Genomic DNA, 22,783 nt, shown 5'->3' on the forward strand with positions numbered 1-22,783 from the left:
AGCAATCTGTGAAACATCACCTATCCATGTTCTCCAGTGATGCTGCCTGACCCGCTGAGTTACACCACATCACTCCAATCCTGGCCTCTCTCCACTGGCTCCCTGTGCGGTTCCGTATAAACTTCAAGATTCTCCTCCATGTCTACAAAGCCCTCAATGGGCTTGCCCCCACCTACATAAAAAGTCTTCTCACCCACCACTCCACCTCCAGGCCCCTCAGATCGGCCGACTTGAGGTTGCTGAATATCCCACGGTCTAGGCATAAGCTCGGGCGACCGCGCCTTTGCGGTTGCAGCCCCTAGGCTGTGGAACAGCATCCCCCTTCCAGTGAATACAAACCCAGTCGACCCATTCTTTCAACATATGTCAGTCCCGCCATCATCTCAGGAATTAACCTGGTGAACCTACGCTGGGCACCCTCAATAGCAAGAATATCCTTCCTCAAATTTGGAGACCAAAACTGCACACAATTCTCCAGGTGTGGTGTCACTAGGGCCCTGTACAACTGCAGTAGGTCCTCCATGCGCCTAACCTCAACCTCTCGCCCTATGAAGGCCAACTTCACTGCCTGCTGGCTTTCTTCACTGCCTGCTGTACCTGCATGCTTACTTTCAGTGACTGATGTACCAGGACACACAGATCTCGTTGTACTTCCCATTTTCCTAACCTGACACTATTTGTATAATACAGAGTGCTGGAGTAACACCTTACACTTCCTTATCTCTGTGTCTCACTCTCCTGTGACTCTCGGTCTGAAGAGAGAGAAGCGAGTGTCACCAAACTTCTGAATTCTCTGGGGTGGAACCCTCTCCAAGACAGACGTGAAGCTCACCGTTTAACCTGTTTTTACAAAATGTTAAATGATCAGCTCAACATAGATTACAAGACCTACACCAAACCCAAACCAATTAGGAGCAGACGAGGGCATTCGATCCAATTTGTGATTCCAGCTACGAAGACAGATGTGTACAGCAATTCGTTCCTCCCCCGCACAATTAAAGCATGGAATAATCTCCACCCAACTATAGTTACCCAACCAGATGCAACTAAATTTAAAGTAGCTCTTTCTTCCCAAAAACCCTTTCTGGCTTAAGCCCTCCCTCCATCACCTCCAGTTTAAATTCCATTTGAAATATTTTGGAGAACCAAGAAGAACCAAGAATAGAAACATAGAAAATAGGTGCAGGAGTAGGCCATTCGGCCCTTCGAGCCTGCACCGCCATTCGATATGATCGTGGCTGATCATCCAACTCAGTATCCCATTCCTGCCTTCTCTCCATACCCCTTGATCCCTTTAACCACAAGGGCCACATCTAGCTCCCTCTTAAATATAGCCAATGAACTGGCCTCAACTACCTTCTGTGGCAGAGAATTCCACAGATTCATCACTCTGTGTAAAAAATGATTTTCTAATCTTGGTCCTAAAAGAATTCCCTCTTATCCTTAAACTGTGACCTCTAGTTCTGAACTTCCCCAACATCGGGAATAATCTTCCTGCATCTAGTCTGTCCAACCCCTTAAGAATTTTGTAAGTTTCTATAAGATCCCCCCTCAATCTTCTAAATTCTGGCGTGTACAAGCCGAGTCTATCCAGTCTTTCTTGATATGAAAGTCCTGCCATCCCTGGAATCAGTCTGGTGAACCTTCACTGTACTCCCTCGATGGCAAGAATGTCTTTCCTCAGATTAGGAGACCAAAACTGTACGCAATACTCCAGCTGTGGTCTCACCAAGACCCTGTACAACTGCAGTAGAACCTCCCTGCTCTTATACTCAAATCATTTTGCTGTGAATCTATCCATTTCTTTAGAAAAGATTTAACATTTTTAAATAGCCTAAGTGTCCAAATAACATTCACACAAGAATTCACAATATAGCATGATTTTTAAATCTCATTGTCGTGGATTTATGGGCCAAAGGAAGGAATTTAGTGTTTGATTCCTGTAAATGAATGGCCATTTATTTGGTCACTAATGGCTCCTTCACCTCCAGTTGTCTTTATCTAAGCAGGTTCACTGCACGACACTGAACAACCAGACTTGCCTTCTCCCTGGTCAGCTCCTGTACAAGCTGCTCTGGGAATCCATGAGGGAGGGAGGGAGACAGACAGACAGACACTCCACAAACTCCTCGTCCACTTGGCCTTGCTCTCCTGTCCCACCCTGCGCCTTCCGCCCCGCTCTTGACGTCTCCGCTTACGGCGGGGCTGCGGGGCAGTGACGTTATTTCCGGGCCGGTGCAACCTCTCTCCTTCCCGGGCCCCACAACTGTATTACACTCGCTCCCGGGCGGACAAACTGTCTTACACTCGCTCCCGGGCCGGGCCGTCAGTCCGTCTCCATCCTCCTCCAATGAGCAACGACAGGAGGCCGGACAACCACCAACTCCTCCGCCCATTGGCCGAGACCGATGCCCGTCGTCGTTTCCTCCTTCAATCACTAGCCTGTAGGAGGCGGGACAATCATCAACTCAGATTGGATGATCTAGCTGCCCATCACCGATCTAATCAGCCAGGACTAGAGGCGGGACAGTCACCAACTCCCCCGCCCATTGGCCCTTCCATCCCTCAGTCTCCCATCCTCCTCCAATGCGCGCGGTCGGGACAACCCTCAGACCCTACCCCCCTCCTCATTGGATGATCCGTCTGCCGCTCTCCCGTCTCCATCCAACCAGCAACGACAGGGGGCGGGACAACCTCCAACACCCGCCCATTGGATGATCCGTCCGCCCATCACAGCCCCCATCCAATCAGAACCTATGGGAGGCGGGATGTCCCTCTAACCCTCCGCCCATTGGCCGGGACCGCCGTCGGTCGCCGCCGAGATCCCACCAACTGTCGCCGCTCGCGCTCCCTCAGCCGTTGCCGCCCGTTATTTCCCGCCGTTTCCAGAAGGTTCTTCACCAACGGTCGCTCGCTCGCGCGCTCGGTCACTGGGAGTTCGCTTCTCCACGACCGACCTTCACATTCCCGCTGGAAATGAGTTGAATAAACACAGGTGGGAAGTTTAAATCATCTTGAATGACAACAACGTGTAGTAGACAGACAGACAGAGGTTGTTAGTTCAGGTTGTTAGGATGGGAAACTGAGTTGGGGGAGAGATGGAGAAAGAGAGGGAGAGAGAAAAAGAGGGGCGAGGGAGAAATAGAGGGTGGGCCTTTCTTGAATTTAGAAAATTGAGGGGGGATCTTATAGAAACGTACAAAATTCTTAAGGGGTTGGACAGGTTGGATGCAGGAAGATTGTTCCCGATGTTGGGTGTGAGATTCAAAATCACAAACGCTCTTGAGACAAATTCAGGCAAAGAAGTGTTTTTATTAATTTCATATTCTGCAGAATAGGTGCCTCTCATCTGATGTCCCCTAGAGTAGCAATGTTACAAAATTTTGAGATTTTAAAAATCAAGTCTGCAATTTATCCCATCAGATAAAGCATAAAAATAAGTTTAATTTGACACCTAATTCACTTTCATATCTCAAGTATTTAAAAAGTTATGGCCATTTTCATACTCGGAAATGAGCATCTTGTTCCCTATTGATTTTCTATGGACATAACAAAAAAGCTGTGATCGTGAACAGTCAAAAGCCCATAACTTTCTTAAAAATTAAGAGAACTGAATGAAATTTTCAGTTATCATAGATTGAAGCATTCTGAAACAAATATAAAATAATCTTACTTGGATGACCTGAAATTAAAGCATATAATTAGTTAGTTACCTAATTGTAGCTAATTTCAGACTTCAATTACTAGATCTAAACATCTATCCATTTCTTAATAAATGATTAACATTTTTAAATAGCCTAAATGTCCAAATAATATTCACAAATAATTCACAATAAAACATGATTTTTAAATCTCATTTACATTAATTTATAGACCAAATGGAAGGAATTTAGTGTTTAATTGCTGTAAATAAATGCCCATTTAAATCAGCTTTCCAGTGGGATCCTGTGAACGCGCTGGTTTAGAACGTTCACATTGCGGTAGATTTGTGCCTCAAATGCCCAGAATAATACTGCGGGATATAATGGGCCCAAAATGAGCTACTCGCAATATTAAACTTTGTATAAAGGGATCTTTAGAAGCCCTTTTTAATGTAAAAATATACAACTTACCTTCTGTGGTTTGCTTTATGAGACCCTGCGGTTGCTGGCGGTCGCGGGTTTAGAGATTGATTTTTAAACTACTATAACTATTTTACGAGGCCTTTAAAACTAATAATAGCTTTTGCGACGGGGTCTTCCAGCGATTTTTCGTTAATAATTAACTAGGCTGAACATCTTCGTTTTGAACAGCCTAGAGAAAATCGCGTTTTAAACCCGCCCCCTCTAAACGGCGCCAAAATCGCGCACACCCGCAGCGACAGATTTTCAAAGACGCTTCAGGTAGGCTTTGCAACATACCTACCTAGAGGCACACCGAGGATCGGGATGTCTTCTATCTTAATACATTTCTTTTCACTATTTTCACACCCATTGAGCTTCTTCCAATCATAACATAAAACCCAGATTCCCACGAGAACGTCGTGGAACGTCCACCCAAACTTCTACTGAAGTATTTCTGTTGCTACTTTTTATCTAGAATTTCTCTCTGTCTTTATATCGTTACTTTCTATTCTACTAGCAGTCTGGCTTCTGCTGACATCTTATTTATTTCTAAGTTATATTTCTATCCCTAGTCTAAATCAACCATGTCTGTTAACTCTTTCCTCACATTGGGGAAGTCCAGAACAAGGGGCCACACACACAGTTTAAGGATAAGGGGGGAATCTTTAGGACCGAGATGAGGAAAACAGAGAGTGGTGAATCTGTGGAATTCTCTGCCACAGAAGGTAGTTGAGGCCACAGTTCATTGTCTATATTTAAGAGGGAGTTAGATGTGGCTCTTGTGGCTAAAGGGATCAGGGGGTATGGAGAGAAGGCAGGTACAGGATACTGAGTTGGATGAGCAGCCATGATCATATTGAATGGCAGTGCAGGCTCGAAGGGCCGAATGGCCTCTACTCCTGCACCTATTGTCTATGTTTCTATCACTAACTAACGGCAATAAGTCACCAATCTACACCTACTATCACAACACTGGGCCACAAAAACATCGCCTTTTGTTGTTGTTTGTGTAGAAAATCTGTTTATTTTTGATTACATTCATTATTTCCATTTGAACCATTTTAAAAAGGTCAAGGCTTTTCTGTTTCCCCCCTCAATTTTTTCGATATTTATATTTGGATAACTTTGTGAAAAGATTATTGCATAAATGTTTAAAAACGTCGCGTTTATTAGATCCGATGATTTAGACTGAAAATGCTTTTCTAAAAATTTAGGTTGAACGATTAATTTTTTACAAAATTGCTTATTTTTGAATGTTAAAATCCCCACTGCTCTCTCCTTTCTATTTTCTGTTACAAACGTTGCTGTTATTGATGTTATTTCCCGTTTATATCCCCGCTGCGATCTGTCGTCAAAGTCACAAAACTCACGTGTGGCGGCCGCTCGGCAGCGAGTAAACGGATTGACGGCGACACAGAGACGTGGATCTCCTCTCCTCCCCCCTCTGTCTCTCTTCCCCCCTTCCCCTCTCTGTCTCTTCCCCTCCTCTCTCTCCCCCCTCTCCCGACTCCCTCTCTGTCTCCCCCTCCCTCTTCCTCCTCTCTCTCCCCCTCTCCCTCTCCCCCCCCTCTCTCCCCCCCTATCTCTCTTCCCCCTCCCTCTGCCTCCCCCCTTCCCCCCCTCCCTCTCCCCCCCTCCCTCTCTGTCTCTTCCCCCCCTCTCTGTCTCTCCCCCTCTCTTTCCCCCCTCTCTGTCTCTTCCTCCCCATCTCTCCCCCCCTCCCTCTCTGTCTTCCCCCCCTCCCTCTCTGTCTATCACCCCCTCTCTCTCTCTCCCCTCTCTCTCTCCCCCCCTCTCTCTCCCCCCCCCCTCTCTCTCTTCCCCTCTCAGAGACATGGATCTCCTCTCCCCCCCTCCCTCTCCTCACCTCTGAACATTAATAGCCCATTATTATCTGTTATTTGCACTTCATCAGTTTATTTATTCATGTGTGTATTTACGTATATAATGGTATATGGACACACTGATCTGTTCTGTATTCATGCCTACTATGTTCTGTTGTGCTGAAGCAAAGCAAGAATTTCATTGTCCAATCAGGGACACAGGACAATAAACTCTCTTGAATCTCTCTCTCCCCCCTCTCCTTTCCCTCCCCCCTCCCTCTCCCCCCCGCTCTCCCCCCCCCCCGTCCCTCTTCCCCCTCCCTCTTCCCCCCTCTCTCTCCTCTCTCTCCCCTCCCTCTCCCCTCCTCTACATCCCCCTCTCTCGCCCCCCTCTCCTCCTCCCACCCTCTCCCCCCCACTCTCTCTCTCTCACCCCTCTATCCCTCTCCCGTCCCATTTCTCTCTCTCTGCCCCTCGAGATAGGGCGGGGAGATAGGGTAAAAGGAGCCAATGAATAATATTAATATTTCATTAGACTCTCTTCACTCTACCTGCTGTACTTGTGCTTGGCTTGGTCGTATTTATGTACAGTATTACCTGATTAGATTGGATAGCATGCAAACAAAATATTTTCACTGTTTCTCAGTACATGTGACAATAATAAGTGTCGGCACAGTAGTGCAGCTGGTAGAACCGCTGGCTCACGGCGTCGGAGACTCTGGGTCGATTCCAACCACGGCCACTGTTTGTGTGGAGTTTGCACGTTTTTCTTATGACGGCGTGTGTTTCCTCCCACATCCCTATGGCATGATGGCATGAACATCAATTGCCCTCTGTAAATGTGCCCCTAATATGCAGAACGTGAGATAACATAAAACTAGTGTGAGCGGGTGATGGATTGATGATTGGCATGGACTCGCTGGGCCGAAGGGCCTGTTTGCATACTGTGCCTCTGAACTCTGAATGCTAAAGCTAAAGTGTGAGAATAAGTCGCATTTAATGTCGCAACGGTGTATTCTGTCAAAATGTGTCGACATTGTGTCCATCCAGAATCAAGAAGAGAATGCACCCGTGGGATTGAACAGTGGGAGAGGGACAATTGTTGTGAGTTAGCGCATTGTTTAGATGCCGCAGGGAATAAGTTACAGCAACAGCCTGGGGACCATTGTCAGGGCAAGTCGAGGATCACAGCCGGGTCTCCCTCCCTCCGTGCAGGGTGCGGGTAGATCCGGCTCGTGGCCTGACAGCAACCCACTGATCGGAGCGCCTCATCTCCGTCATGTGGTCTGCCTTTTAGCAGAGTGGGGGTGGTGACAGCTATGGGTGGAGGAAAACAGACAACACTTGATAATTCCATTATTTTGATTCATCACAGCTCCTCCAATGTCTTCGATGATGGAGCTCCTGGAAAGGTGTGATGATTTACAGAAGACAAATCATTACTGCCAGAGGCTGGAAGAGGCAATTCAAGAGAAGGGGATAGAGAGAGAGAGAGAGGGGGATAGCGAAAGAGGGAGAGGGTGGGGAGCGGGAGAGATGGGTAGAGATAAGGGGATAGAGAGTTAGAGGGTGGGGAGGGAGAGATGGAAAGAGAGAAGGGGATAGAGAGAGGGAAAGGGGGGGAGGGAGAGAGAAGGGGATAGGGAGAGGGTGGGGAGGGAGAGATGGAGAGAGAGAAGGGGATAGAGAGAGACGGAAAGAGGGTGGGGAGGGAGAGATGGGAGAGAGAGAAGGGGATAAAGAGAGAGAGGGTGGTGAGAGAGATGGAGAGAGAGAGAAGGGGATAGAGAGTATGGGGAGTGCGGATGAGAAGGGGATAGAGAGATAGAGAGTATGGGGAGTGCGGATGACACTAAGCTGGGGGGCAGGGTTAGCTGTGAGGAGGATGCTAGGAGACTGCAAGGTGACTTGGATAGGCTGGGTGAGTGGGCAAATGTTTGGCTGATGCAGTATAATGTGGATAAATGTGAGGTTATCCATTTTGGTGGCAAAAACAGGAAAGCAGACTATTATCTAAATGGTGGCCGACTAGGAAAAGGGGAGATGCAGCGAGACCTGGGTGTCATGGTACACCAGTCATTGAAAGTAGGCATGCAGGTGCAGCAGGCAGTGAAGAAAGCGAATGGTATGTTAGCTTTCATAGCAAAAGGATTTGAGTATAGGAGCAGGGAGGTTCTACTGCAGTTGTACAGGGTCTTGGTGAGACCACACCTGGAGTATTGCGTACAGTTTTGGTCTCCAAATCTGAGGAAGGACATTATTGCCATAGAGGGAGTGCAGAGAAGGTTCACCAGACTGATTCCTGGGATGTCAGGACTGTCTTATGAAGAAAGACTGGATAGACTTGGTTTATACTCTCTAGAATTTAGGAGATTGAGAGGGGATCTTATAGAAACTTACAAAATTCTTAAGGGGTTGGACAGGCTAGATGCAGGAAGATTGCTCCCGATGTTGGGGAAGTCCAGGACAAGGGGTCACAGCTTAAGGATAAGGGGGAAATCCTTTAAAACCGAGATGAGAAGAACTTTTTTCACACAGAGAGTGGTGAATCTCTGGAACTCTCTGCCACAGAGGGTAGTCGAGGCCAGTTCATTGGCTATATTTAAGAGGGAGATAGATGTGGCCCTTGTGGCTAAGGGGATCAGAGGGTATGGAGAGAAGGCAGGTACGGGATACTGAGTTGTATGATCAGCCATGATCATATTGAATGGCGGTGCAGGCTCAAAGGGCCGAATGGCCTACTCCTGCACCTAATTTCTATGTCTATGTTTCTATGGGAGGGAGATAGGATGATGGCGGGACTGACATATGTTGAAAGAATATGAAGGTCCAGGAACAGCTTCTTTCCTGCGGCTGTCACACTACTCAACAATGTACCTCGGTGACTGCCAATCCCCCCCCCCCCCCCCCTTACACTCCTTCCACAGGAAAAACACTATGACTGTATACATGTAAATAGCTTTATTTATTGAAATCATATTCTATGTCGTTCTTCCAGGGAGATGCTAACTGCATTTTGTTGTCTCTGTACTATACACTGACAATGACAAAGTTGAATCTGAATCAGAATGGGTCGACTGGGTTTGTATTCACAGGAATTCAGAAGAATGAGCGGGTATCTTATAGAATCGTATAAAATTAGTGAGGGATTGGACAGGGTAGATGCAGGAAACATGTTCCCCATGTTGGGGAGTCCAGAACTGTTAAGGTACATTTCTTAAAACAGACAACTCACAATAAGTTAGATCAACCAACACAAGCTTTACTGGTCATTTAGCCGGCGAGAGTGGCAGGTGATACAAAGTCAAGTATGCAACACATACTTAACCCTCCTGGGCCATCACTCTAATGAACAAAGGCATACAGCATCTTTTGTTACTATTTTGGAAACGTCGTCACATGTTTATACAGAGTTGGAGCAATGACGTCTAACACATCAATCACAGAGTATACCCATTCAAAGCATTCTTGTCACTAACACAATACTTCGCATGCTATGGTTATATCGATCATATGTGGGGAACATGAATAGGTGACGTTTCACAGAGTGCTGGACTAACTCAGCGGGTCAGGCAGCATCTGTGGGGAACATGGATAGGTGACATTTCGGGTCGGGACCCTTCTTCAGACTGACTATGTTGACAGATGAGGGGGTGATCGGCAGATGAGTGAATTAAGTGACAGAGGCGAGGGAAAATAAGGAGATAAAAGGATGTGAGATAAGGAGAGAGGAATATATATGTGCAGCTTTAAGGGACATTGTTCACGTAGCAACACAAAGAACTGCAGATGCTGGTTTACAAAAAAGGACACAAAATGCTGGAATAACTCAGCGGGTCAGGCAGCATGTCTGGACAGAAGGACTGAGTGACATTTCGGGGCGAGACTGAGGAGGGTCTCGACCAGAAATGTTACCCATTCCTTCTAGTATTTTGTGTTTACCTAAACAGCGCCTATCTATCCACGTGGCGGTGTGCCAGCAGGCTGGAGGAGCGGGCAAAGGCCTTGCCACAGAGCGGGCAGGTGAAGGGGCGCTGGCCGGTGTGGACTCGCCGGTGCTCCAGCAGGTGGTCAGGGCGGGTGAAGCCGTTACCACAGGACGGGCAGGGGAAGGGACGCTCACCGCTGTGGATACGCCGGTGCTGCCACACGCTGGACATGCGGGTCAAACTCTTGCCACACTCCGGTGTGTATCCGCTGGTGCTCCCGCAGCCCCCATGCTCTCTTGTCACAGTGGGAGCAGCTGCTCGCCGGCGTGGGCCCGCCGGTGCTGCCGCAACCCCCGCGAGCTGTCAAACGACTCACCACAGTACGGGCAGTCGTAGGGCGGGCCACTGGTGTGCACGTGCTGGTGAGACAGGGCGTGGGAGGCCATGGCAAAGCGCTCTCCACACACCGGGCTGGGGATGGGACGGTCGCCGGCGTGCACCCGCTGGTGGGACAGCAGCTTGGAGGAACGGGTGAAGCCCTTGCCACACTGGGCGCAGGTGTAGGGGCGCTCGCCGGTGTGGGTGCGCTGGTGCTTCAGCAGGTGAGTAGACTGGGTGAAGCCCTTGCCGCAGTGGGCACAGGTGTAGGGGCGCTCGCCGGTGTGGGTGCGCTGATGCACCAGCAGGTGAGTAGACTGGGTGAAGCCCTTGCCGCACCTGGTGCAGGTGTAGGGGCGCTCGCCGGTGTGGGTGCGCTGGTGCTTCAGCAGGTGAGTAGACTGGGTGAAGCCCTTGCCGCACTGGGCACAGGTGTAGGGGCGCTCGCCGGTGTGGGTGCGCTGGTGCACCAGCAGGTTGCCGGAATGGGTGAAGCCCTTGCCACATTGGACGCAGGTGTAGGGTCGCTCGCCGGTGTGGGTGCGCTGGTGCACCAGCAGGCTGCAGGGTCTGGTGAAGCCCTTGCCGCATTGGGCGCAGGTGTAGGGGCGCTCGCCGGTGTGGGAGCGCTGGTGCTCCAGCAGGCTGCTGGAGTCGTTGAAGCCCTTGCCGCACTGGGCGCAGGTATAGGGGTGCTCGCCGGTGTGCGTGCGCTGGTGCTTCAGCAGGTTGTTGGACTGGGTGAAGCCCTTGCCGCACTGGGCACAGGTGTAGGGGCGCTCGCCGGTGTGGGTGCGCTGGTGCACCAGCAGGCTGCTGGAGTACGTGAAGCCATTGCCACACTGGGCACAGGTGTAGGGGCGCTCGCCGGTGTGGGTGCGCTGGTGCTTCAACAGGTTGCTGGAGTAGGTGAAGCCCTTGCCGCACTGGGCACAGGTGTAGAGGCACTCGCCGGTGTGGGTGCGCTGGTGCATCAGCAGGTTGGTGGAGGTGGTGAAGCCCTTGCCGCACTGGGCACAGGTGTAGGGACGCTCGCCGGTGTGGGTGCGCTGATGTATCAGCAGTCTGGTGGAGGTGGTGAAGCCCTTGCCGCACTGGGCACAGGTGTAGGGGCGCTCGCCGGTGTGGGTATGTTGGTGCTGCAACAGGGTGCTGTATTGGGTGAAGTCCTTGCCGCACTGGGCACAGGTGTAAGGGCGCTCGCCGGTGTGGGTGCGCTGGTGCTTCAGCAGGATGTCGGAGTGGGTGAAGCTCTTGCCGCACTGGGCGCAGGTGTAGGGCAGCTCGCCGGTGTGGGTGCGCTTGTGCTTCAGCAGTTTGCTGGACCTGGTGAAGCCCTTGCCGCAGTCGCCGCAGGTGTAGGGCTGTTCCCCGGTGTGCACGCGCCTGTGCACCTTCAGGTACGTGGACGTCTTGAAGTCTTTGCCGCAGTCGGGGCAGGTGAAGGGCCGCACACTGCTGTGCACCCGCCGGTGCTGCCACAGCCCTGACAACTGGGTAAAGCTCTTGCCGCAGGTGGAGCAGTCATAGGGCTTCTCGCCCATGTGCACCCGCCGGTGGGCCTTCAGGACCATCGCCGTCATGAAACTCTTGCTGCAGTCCGAGCAGTTGAAGGGGCGTTCTCCCGTGTGCGCCCGCCGGTGGGCCTCCAGCTTGCTCGGGCTCTGGCAGGCCTTGCCACACACGTCGCACTCATAACGCTTCTCCTTGTTGTGCCCCGCCATGTGGTCCTCCATCGAAGCTCAGCCCGCACACCGAGCAGATGAGGGGCTCGCCTGCACCCTGGCTGCCCTCAATGACTGCTCACGTCCCCGTCTCTCCGTCCACAGCAACGGCTCCTAAACCCTGCAGTAGGGGAACACAGAGGGTCAACAAGCTAGCAAACAGGACATTACTAACTCGTGAACATTACAAGTGCTTGGGGGGGAGAGACCTGGGGGGTGCTGAGCATCCGAGAGACAGACAGAGAGAGAGAGAGACAGAGAGAGAGGGGGAGAGAGAGAGAGAGAGAAAGTCAGAGCTAGAGAGAGAGAGACAGAGAGAGAGAGAAAGGCAGAGATAGAGAGAGAGAGACAGAGAGAGAGACAGAGAGATAGAGAGGCAGAGAGCGATAAAGAGATGGAGATGGAGAGAGGGATAGATGAGACAGACAGAGAGAGACACAGATAGAGATAGATAGCAATCAATAAAGGGCTGTAGGCCTATTGTGAGTTTATGTACAGGGACATATCTATCCATGCACTGTAGACTTGGATTTATATATATGCATTTTAAATATGTATGTCATGTTTTATACTTTGGCGATATAACCATGTATTTTATCATGCCAATAACGTTTTTTTAATTGAAAATTTGAAAATTTGATGAGAGAAACAGATAGAGAGAGAGAGAGACAGAGGGAGAGGGAGAGACAGACAGAGAGAGGGAGAGAGAGAGATAGATAGAGAGAGATAGACAGAGAAAGAAAGGCAGAGAGAGAGAGAGAGAGAGAGAGGTGTGTACATTATCCCGCAGTCGTTGTGACGAATAAAACCGTATTGTATTGTATTGTTTACTATTTGACAGTAAAACCAGATTGACCAACGTCACAGGTTGGAGATACAGAGACAGACAGACAGACAGAGAGATAGAGAGATGTACATTCCGCAGTTTGGACGAAAAAAACGTAGTATTGATGTTTACTATTTGACAGTAAAACAGATGACCAACGTCACAGGTTGGAGAGAGGAGGACGAGAGAGAGAGAGAGAGACACAGAGAGAGAGAGGAGATGAGAGGAGAGAGAGAGGATGAGGAGACATAGAGAGAGAGAGAGAGAGAGAGGACGAGGAAGAGAGAGAGAGAGAGAGGCTAGAGGAGAGAGAGAAGAGAAGAGGAGACAGAAAGACAGAGAGAGAGAGAGAGAGAGAGAGAGAGAGAAAGAGAGAGAGGGCTATTGGCCTATTGTGAGTTTATGTACAGGGACATATCTATCCATGCACTGTAGACTTGTATTTATATTGATGCATTTTTAATATGGATGTTATGTTTTATACTTTGGCGATATAACCATGTATTTTTATCATGCCAATAACGTTTTTTTAATTGAAAATTTGATAGAGAGATACAGAGATAGAGAGACAGAGAGAGCAAGAGATACAGAGACAGAGGGAGAGAGAGAGAGATGGATAGAGAGATGGATAGAGATAGAGAGACAGCAGAGAGAGAGGGAGAGGGAGAGAGAGAGACCGAGACCCCCCCCCGTTGGGTCCCAGCATCACACGGGAGGGCTCGTCCCCCAATCCAATACTCCACCAATTCCAATATTGCTGGCCAGTGGGGGGGGCTTTCTGGAGCGCTAGTATGGGTGCTCTGGGCTGAACTTGTTTCCAGAGGGCTAGTATGGACATTCGGGGCTGAATAGATTCTTGGACTGGCGGCTCAGTTACTCAAGCCTGTTGTGCTGGTAGCTCACTCACTCACGGCTGGTGGGCTGGCAGTTGACTCACGGCTATTCCTTGGAATTCCATTTCAAGCAGGGTGCAAGGCCACCAAATTCAAGTGCAGTTTCATACAATTTCAAGCAGGGTGCAAGACCACTAAAGACAGCGAGTCATGACCTCTCCCTCCTCCCTCTTGCAGAGACCAAGCCACTCGCACACTTCTGGGTTTTGTAGTCCCTCACTCCTCCCACCAGAAGGGCGCGTGGCCTTCATGGTGTGATTGATAGGAAAGAGAATCTCAACATTTTTTAAACACTAATAACTGTTATATTTTTCATCGATGGGAATAATCCTCGGCACCTAATGAGCGGAGGGGGACTCCGAGTAAGATGGCCAACATTTATTTCTAAAATCAATATAAAGGGCAAACAGGAAGTGGTCAAGATTAGACTTTTAATTATATCGAAGGCAAGGCGCCTTTAATTAGGCAAGGCAACTTTAATTAGGCAACACAGCTTTAGCATTTCCAAACCAAAGGCAACACAGCTTTAGCATTTCCAAACCAAAGGCAACACAGCTTTAGCATTTCCAAACTACATTAAGGGCACTGACAGGTCAGTAAACCCACTCACAGTTTAGTAGACATGTGTTCAGTGTCACTCACAGCTCAGACCAAAGATCTTATAGCGGAGCAAGATAGGCCACTCCTGCGAAATACAATGGGCTGACGTGTAGTACGCTACGGAGGGGATCCTGGGCATTTTTCCCCGCCCATTTCAGTAACCGGAGCCTACCTGACCAGACCCGACTCACAGTGTAATCAGTGTTGCGGAGCAACAGTTTGTGTGTGCGATATAGGGTTAGATTCATAATTCTGTCAGTTCATACTTCTTGTCAAGAATAAAATTTGACTCTGGTAATTGTCTTTTTTAATGTTTTTTAAATCATTTATTTTTAAATGGCTCATAAGCTGTGTTCGAGTTGATTTTGTAGTAACCGGAACCTACCTGACCCGACCCGACCCGACTCGCAGGGTAATTGACATTGCGGGGGAAGTTTTTCTGCGTGATATAGGGTTAGATTCATAATTCTGTTAGTTCATAATTCTGTTAATTCTTGTTAAAGAATAAAATGTTTATAAACACACATACATGAATGCGATATAAATGTATATAATATATAACACACACAATTATATTTCTTCTGATTTTTATATCCAATGATGAACTTTATTTCAGACTAGACAAGGGACATTAAATAAGAAGCATTGTAAACCCCCCCCCCCCCCCGGCACTCCCTCGCCTCCCCCCACACTACAATGTCTCCCCCCCTCCTATGCCCCTCTCCCCGCTGCCCCTGGCCGCGCACCCACTCTCCCCGGGCCGCACACTCCCTCTCCCCGCTGCCCCGGGCCGCACACTCCCTCTCCCCGCTGCCCCAGGCCGCGCACTCATTCTCCCCGGGGCCGCGCACCCACTCTCCCCGGGCCGCAGACCTCTTTGCCCCGGGCCGCGCACCTCCTTGCCCCAGGCCGCGCACCCACTCTCCCTGGGCTGCGCACCTACTCTCCCCGGGCCGCAGACCTCTTTGCCCTGGGCCGCGCACCCCCTCTCCCCGCCCAAGTCAAAGACCAAAGCGAAGATACGGGAGCGGAAGCGGAAACAAAGATCCGATCTTTGGCCGGAAGCAAGATGGCGGAGGCTGGTTGCTAAAATGGGTCCTATAATCACCCATGAATCTGCCCATGACCGTACTACACGTTTGCGTGAGAGTAACCCATCTTGCTCCGCTATAAGATCTTTGGCTCAGACTGAGAGACGTGACCCTCTCGCTCCCCCATCTTGCAGACCCTGACTGAGGCACTCAACACTTCCATGTTTTATAGTCCCTCCGAAAGGGGCATGGCCTTCAGGAGAGAGAATCTCAATTTTTTTTAAACACTAATAACTCTTTTATGTGTCATCAATGGGAAAATCCTCTTGTACTGCACAGCGGAGGGGGACTCTGAGTAAGATAGCCAAAAATCACATCCGTAAGTGGCAGCGTATTTTCTAAAATTAATATACAGAGCAACAGGAAGTGGTCAAGATCAGACTTTTAGTAATATAGATAGATAGATATAGAGAGAGAGAGGGAAATACGGCACATCTTGGTGCACAATACGTAACAGCATGCCATAACCTGAGAGACGGTGAATGACCAACATGCACATATGTACGCACACACTAATTGGCATTAACTGACACTAAGAAATTTATATTGAATTGCTAAACTTGCTATTGTGTTGTACTGCTCACACCTGCAAGAACGTGTAGCAATCAATAAAGGGCTATAGGCCCATTGCGAGTTTATGTACAGGGACATATCTATCCATGCACTGTATACTTGTATTTATACTTATGCATTTTTAATATGTATGTCATGTTTTATACTTTGGCAATATAACAATGTATTTTTTATCATGCCAATAAAGTTTTTAAATTGAATTGATATATATAGAGAGAGATAGATAGAGCTAGAGAGATATGGAGATATGGATATATATATATAGAGAGAGAGAGATATAGAGATATGGAGATATATTTATAGAGAGAGATAGATAGATACAGAGAGAGGGATAGAGAGAGAGAGATAGATAGAGATATGTAGGGGGGTTGCACGGAAGGTCACTGGGTCATAGGGCTTGATGCATGGAGCCGCTAAATCCAACTGAAGGATATCCGTCACTTCCGGTATATGTTATGAATGCAAGAAACGCGTACTTTCCTACCTGTTAAAACCCACCAAAATGTTGAATTTTTGCGCTGAAAAAAATTGTGGAAGTCGGGGTAAGTGTGAGAGACATGTACCCAACTTCAGAATTCCAAAAGTGAAGCGAAATGAAGGTAAAGAGAAGCGAGAACTGAAGGGACTACAGCAGCTAAAGTGCTTGGTAAACATTGAAAATATTGGGAATTATCGCGTTTGCTCACTGCATTTCATCAAGTAAGGCATTATTTGTGTTTTTTCTTGATTCCTTTGGTATCTAAAAATTCTCAGAAGTGATAAATCTGGCTGTAAATTTTTCTTCAGATGCGTTTTCATTTTGTATGTAAAAACCCACTTGGGAACCATGGGCGATTTAAAAAAATTACAGCCAGATTTATCACTTCTGAAACTTTTTAGATGCCAAAGGAATCAAGAAAAAACACAAATAATGCCTTACTTGATGAAATGCAGTGAGCAAACGGCCAATGTTCGCCAAGCACTCTGTCTGTTGTTGTCCCTTCAGCTCTCTTTTCTATCCACCGTCATTTCTCCTCACTTTTGGAATTCTGAAGTAGGCTAAATGTCTCACACGCTTATCCCGATTTCCATAATTATTTACAGCGCAAAAATGGACAATTTCAGCGGGTTTTAACGGGCCCGCTACGCTGGAAACAATGGTAAGTGCCTACCTGCAGTTCATCGCGTGTAATCCATTTGGAGTAGCGTAGCAACAGTACGGGTCATGGGTCGTGACCCGACTGCCGTGAAACCTCCCTATAGATTGAAGCATTCTGAAACAAATATGAAACAATCTTACTTGGATGACCTGAAATTAAAGCATAAAATTAGTTAGTTACCCAATTGTAGCTAATTACAAAATTCAATTACTAGATCTAAACATTTATCCATTTAAGAAAAGATTTAACATTTTAAATCTCTCTCCCTCACTCTCCCCTCTTTCTCCCCCCTATCATTCTCTCTTTCTCCCCCTCTCTTTCTCTCTCCATCCCTCTATCTTTTTCTCCCCCCTATCATTCTCCCTCTCTCTCTCCCCCTCTCTTTCTCCCTCCCTCTCTCTTTCTCCCTCCCTCTCTCTCCCTCCCTCTATCTCGCTCTACCTCTATCTCCCTCTCTCTCTCCCTCTCTTTCTCTCTCCCTCTCTCTCCCTCCATCTATCCATATCTTTTTTTCTCCTCCTCTCTTTCTCTCTCCCTCCCTCTCTCTCTCCCTCCCTCTCTCTTTCTATCTCTCTCCCTCCCTCTCTCTCTCGCCTCCTTCTCTCTATTCTACTCTCTACCGCTCCTCTATCTCTCCTCTCGCCATCTCTCTTCTCTCCCTCTCTCTCTCCATCCCTATCTCTCCTCTTTCTCCCCCTCTCGTATCTCCCTCCGTCTGCTCCCTTTTTCTCTCCCTGATCCCTCCTCTCTTTCTCTCGTCTCTCGCCCTCACTCCCTCTCTCCCACTCTACTACTCTCCTCCCCACCCCCCCATGCTTTCTCGGGCTCTCGTCTTTCTCTTCCCTCCCTCTATTTTTCTCTCTCTCCCTCCATCTCTCTCTCTCCCTCTCTCTCACCACACTCACTCACTCTCTCACTTCTCCCTCTTGTTCTCTCCCTCTATCTTTTTCTCTCCCTCTCTCTCACTCCCCAGCCTCTCTCTCTCTCTCTATCCCCTTCTCTCTCTCCATCTCTCCCTTCCCACCTCTCTCCATCTCTCCCTCCCCACCTCTTTCCCTCTCTCTCTCCCTCTTCTTCTTCTATGTAGTTTTTTTTGGCGGTTGGCAAACAACTTTTTAGTGCATTACCGCCACCAACTGGTATGGAGTGTGGATCAAATAACATTATAACTTATATACTAATAACCTATATCTTTCCGAACAAATTGGTTACCCTGAGAAAAAGCAATAGGATTTGATAGCACTTATATGAATTATTTTGTAAAATATCTATTAAATCAAATTGTACTTTTTCTTTTCTGAATCGTTCACTCATTTGTCTTCTTTCTTCCTCATACCTCTCACAATGTATAATGACATGCTCTATTGTCTCTTCTTGCCCATAGTATTCACATCTGCCTGTATTATGCTTGCCTATTATAAAAAGTGTACTGTTCAGACCAGTGTGTCCAAATCTGATTCTTGAAATTACTGTCTCCTCTTTTCTTTTTTTTCCTGCACATCTCATTTCTCCCACTTTCCTCTGGACTCTGTAGAACCACCGTCCTTTCCGCTCTTCCTCCCATTGCTTTTGCCATCTTTCCTTCAGTCTTTGCTTAATAATGTCTTTAATTTTAGTTTTACCTATGTTAATACTTAAATCAATCTTACTTCTTTTTGTTACCTCTTTTGCTACCTTATCTGCCATTTCGTTTCCTCTAATGCCAATGTGTGCTGGTACCCATAAAAATATGACTGTAAGCCCCATCATTTGAATTCTGAATAGTGTTTGTTGTATTTCAATCAAAATGTCTGGTCTACTGTCTGAATGGCTGTGCTGTAAACTCTTTATTGCTAAACTTGAATCTGAACAAATAACTATCCTTAAAGGCCTGGTATCCTCGACCCACTGTACCGCTAACAATATTGCAATCATTTCACCTGTGTATACTGAGACTTCATTATTGATCCTCTTCCCTACTTTGATGTGAAATTCTGGTACAATAAATGTTACTCCTACTTTATCTACTGAATCTTTTGATGCATCTGTATAAATTTGGACAAAGCTGTAGTATCTGTCAATGTATTCCTGTATGACGAATGAATTATACATACGTTGTTTATCCTTGTTTTTCTGTTCTAATATTGTAAAGTCTACTGTTGCCTCTGGAAGTATCCAAGGTGGAATTGAAGGTAATGGAACTAATTTAGAACAATTATCTAAATGGTGGCCGACTAGGAAAAGGGGAGATGCAGCGAGACCTGGGTGTCATGGTACACCAGTCATTGAAAGTAGGCATGCAGGTGCAGCAGGCAGTGAAGAAAGCGAATGGTATGTTAGCTTTCATAGCAAAAGGTTTTGAGTATAGGAGCAGGGAGGTTCTACTGCAGTTGTACAGGGTCTTGGTGAGACCACACCTGGAGTATTGCGTACAGTTTTGGTCTCCAAATCTGAGGAAGGACATTATTGCCATAGAAGGAGTGCAGAGAAGGTTCACCAGACTGATTCCTGGGATGTCAGGACTGTCTTATGAAGAAAGACTGGATAGACTTGGTTTATACCTTCTAGAATTTAGGAGATTGAGAGGGGATCTTATAGAAACTTACAAAATTCTTAAGGGGTTGGACAGGCTAGATGCAGGAAGATTGCTCCCGATGTTGGGGAAGTCCAGGACAAGGGGTCACAGCTTAAGGATAAGGGGGAAATCCTTTAAAACCGAGATGAGAAGAACTTTTTTCACACAGAGAGTGGTGAATCTCTGGAACTCTCTGCCACAGAGGGTAGTCGAGGCCAGTTCATTAGCTATATTTAAGAGGGAGTTAGATGTGGCCCTTGTGGCTAAGGGGATCAGAGGGTATGGAGAGAAGGCAGGTACGGGATACTGAGTTGGATGATCAGCCATGATCATATTGAATGGCGGTGCAGGCTCGAAGGGCCGAATGGCCTACTCCTGCACCTAATTTCTATGTTTCTATGTTGGAACCACATTTAATTGTGCTATGCTGATTTGTAATGCTCTCTGGGTCACTGTCCATCCAAAACTTTTTGTTTCCCTTCTCTCCTTTTCCCAGCATGGTTTGACAGTAACTTGTGCTGGGTGTTCTTGACTGTGGCCCTGTAGGTTAATCCAGTAATTTAATGAAAGCTGTATCCTTCTCATCTCTAGAGGCATCTACCCCATTTCAACCTGTAATGCTGCTGTTGGAGTTGTTTTTATTGCACCTGTACATATTCTCAATGCCTGATATTGAATGTTGTCTATTTTCTTAAGAGAAGTACTTGATGCGAACCCATACACCACACAACCATAATCTAACACAGATCTAATTAACCCAGTGTATATAGCCTTCAAAGCTGTTCTATCTGCCCCCCAATCACATCCAACTAAACATCTCATTACATGAAGTATCTTCTTACATTTGTCCACTACTTTCTGAATATGAACCATCCATGTAATCCTCTCATCAAACCATAAACCTAAAATGTATAGTATTTTACTCTCTCCAATCCCTGGTTATATAATTTTAGTTTAACCTCACTACCAATTTTCTTCCTAGTAAAAAACATTATCTTTGTCTTTTCCACAGAAAATTTGAATCCCCATTTATATGACCACTCTTGTACCTTTATTATAGACCTCTGTAGTTTCTGCACAATAAACTTCACATTTCTCCCCCTTTTCCAGATTTCCCCATCATCCGCAAACAGTGAAACTCCCATTTCATTTACAATATCTTCATATACATCATTTATCATTACTAAAAATAGTAAAGGACTTATTATGCTCCCTTGACGTGTTCCATTTTCAATATCTAATGTTCCTGAGTATTGATTTCCAACTCGTACTTGTATTGACCTCCCAAATAAAAAATCCTTAATCCATTTAAATATACGACCTTTAATCCCCAACTTACCTAGTTTCACTAATAACCATTCTCCCCACATCATATCATATGCTTTCTCAATATCAAACACCGTCCAGTACAAAGATCCTCCAGCGCTTTATTTAGGAGCTTTGGTCCCGTGCGGGTCGGCTCCATCTTGGCCACAGAGGCGTCATTTCCGGGCTGATGCCCCTCTGTCTGCGGGGCAACGAGGTCATTTCCGGGCTGATGCCCCTCTCTCTGTCTGCGGGGCAACGGGCCGGGGCCGTGAGGTCATTTCCGGGCTGAGGCCCCTCCCTCTGTCTGCGGGGCAACGGGCCGGGGCCGTGAGGTCATTTCCGGGCTGAGGCCCCTCCCTCTGTCTGCGGGGCAACGGGCCGGGGCCGTGAGGTCATTTCCGGGCTGAGGCCCCTCCCTCTGTCTGCGGGGCAACGGGCCGGGGCCGTGAGGTCATTTCCGGGCTGAGGCCCCTCCCTCTGTCTGCGGGGCAACGGGCCGGGGCCGTGAGGTCATTTCCGGGCTGAGGCCCCTCCCTCTGTCTGCGGGGCAACGGGCCGGGGCCGTGAGGTCATTTCCGGGCTGAGGCCCCTCCCTCTGTCTGCGGGGCAACGGGCGGTCAGGGCCGGGCCGGGCCGGGCGGGGATGAGCCGTGAGTACAACCCCTCCTCCACTCTCACTCTCTCTCCCTCCGCCGCCGGTGAAGCGTTTCTAATCTCCCTCTCCCTCACTACCCGGGGTCCGGGCCCCGTTGCTAGGGGGAGGATGACGCCTCCACCGGAAGTCGCTCCCCTCCGCGGCCCAACAAACCCTCACAACTCGCTTTAAATAAAAGATCTTGGCTCCAAACCCCGTCCACACGTGATTCCACCTCCTCCCCCCCCCCGGGACACAGGCGGCTGTGGAGCATTTTACTGCCGGTTTACAGGGTTTATTGGCTCTTCCCGCGGGGTCAGGGCTCCCCCCCCCCTCTCCCCATCTCTATCCCCATCTCTCTCTCTCCCCATCTCTCTATCTACTGTCAAATAGTAAACAACGACTGTGGGATAATGTACACAGACATCTCTCTCTCTCTCTCCCCTTCTCTCTCTCTCTCTCTCTCCTCCCGATCTAGCGCTTTCTGTCTCTAAATCTATCTATCTCTGTCTTCTATCTACCTCCATCTCTCTCTCTATTTCTCTCTCTATTTATGCTCTGATCATCGAAAGGGCTCTCTGACGATCTCGGAGCTCCTATCGCTAGATACTCTCCTCTCTCTCTCTCTCTCTCTCCCGCCCCCCCTCTCTCTCTCTCTCTCCCTCTCCCCCTCCCTCTCTCTCTCTCTCTCCCCCTCTCCCTCTCTCTCTCTCTCTCCCTCTCTCTCTCTCTCTCCCTCTCTCCCTCTCCCTCGTTAGATTTAGCTCTTAGGGTAAAGGAATCATAGAAACATAGAAATTAGGTGCAGGAGTAGGCCATTCGGCCCTTCGAGCCTGCACTGCCATTCAATATGATCATGGCTGATCATCCAACTCAGTATCCCGTACCTGCCTTCTCTCCATACCCCCTGATCCCCTTAGCCACAAGGGCCACATCTAACTCCCTCTTAAATATAGCCAATGAACTGGCCTCGACTACCTTCTGTGGGAGAGAATTCCACAGATTCACCACTCTCTGCGTGAAAAATGTTCTTCTCATCTTGGTTCTTAAGGATTTCCCCTCTTATCCTTAAGCTGTGACCCCTTGTCCTGGACTTCCCCAACATCGGGAACAATCTTCCTGCATCTAGCCTGTCCAACCCCTTAAGAATTTTGTAAGTTTCTATAAGATCCCCTCTCAATCTCCTAAATTCTAGAGAGTATAAACCA

General features: G+C 48.0%; 1 protein-coding gene across 1 annotated transcript; it reads right to left on the bottom strand.

Annotated features, from left to right (window-relative positions):
- Positions 1–2,160: 2,160 nt before the first annotated feature.
- Positions 2,161–21,117, bottom strand: LOC116970522 (zinc finger protein 2 homolog; the record flags this gene model as incomplete). The annotated part of the gene is made up of 4 exons (XM_033017161.1): positions 21,034–21,117; positions 10,341–12,078; positions 2,834–2,970; positions 2,161–2,442 (listed from the first exon to the last, which is right to left on the bottom strand). Coding segments are annotated over exons 2-4 (2,048 nt in total), but the record flags the coding sequence as incomplete, so codon positions are not given.
- Positions 21,118–22,783: the final 1,666 nt, after the last annotated feature.

This window comes from Amblyraja radiata, unplaced genomic scaffold (assembly GCF_010909765.2).
Source record: "Amblyraja radiata isolate CabotCenter1 unplaced genomic scaffold, sAmbRad1.1.pri scaffold_988_ctg1, whole genome shotgun sequence".
Lineage (NCBI taxonomy): Eukaryota > Metazoa > Chordata > Chondrichthyes > Rajiformes > Rajidae > Amblyraja > Amblyraja radiata.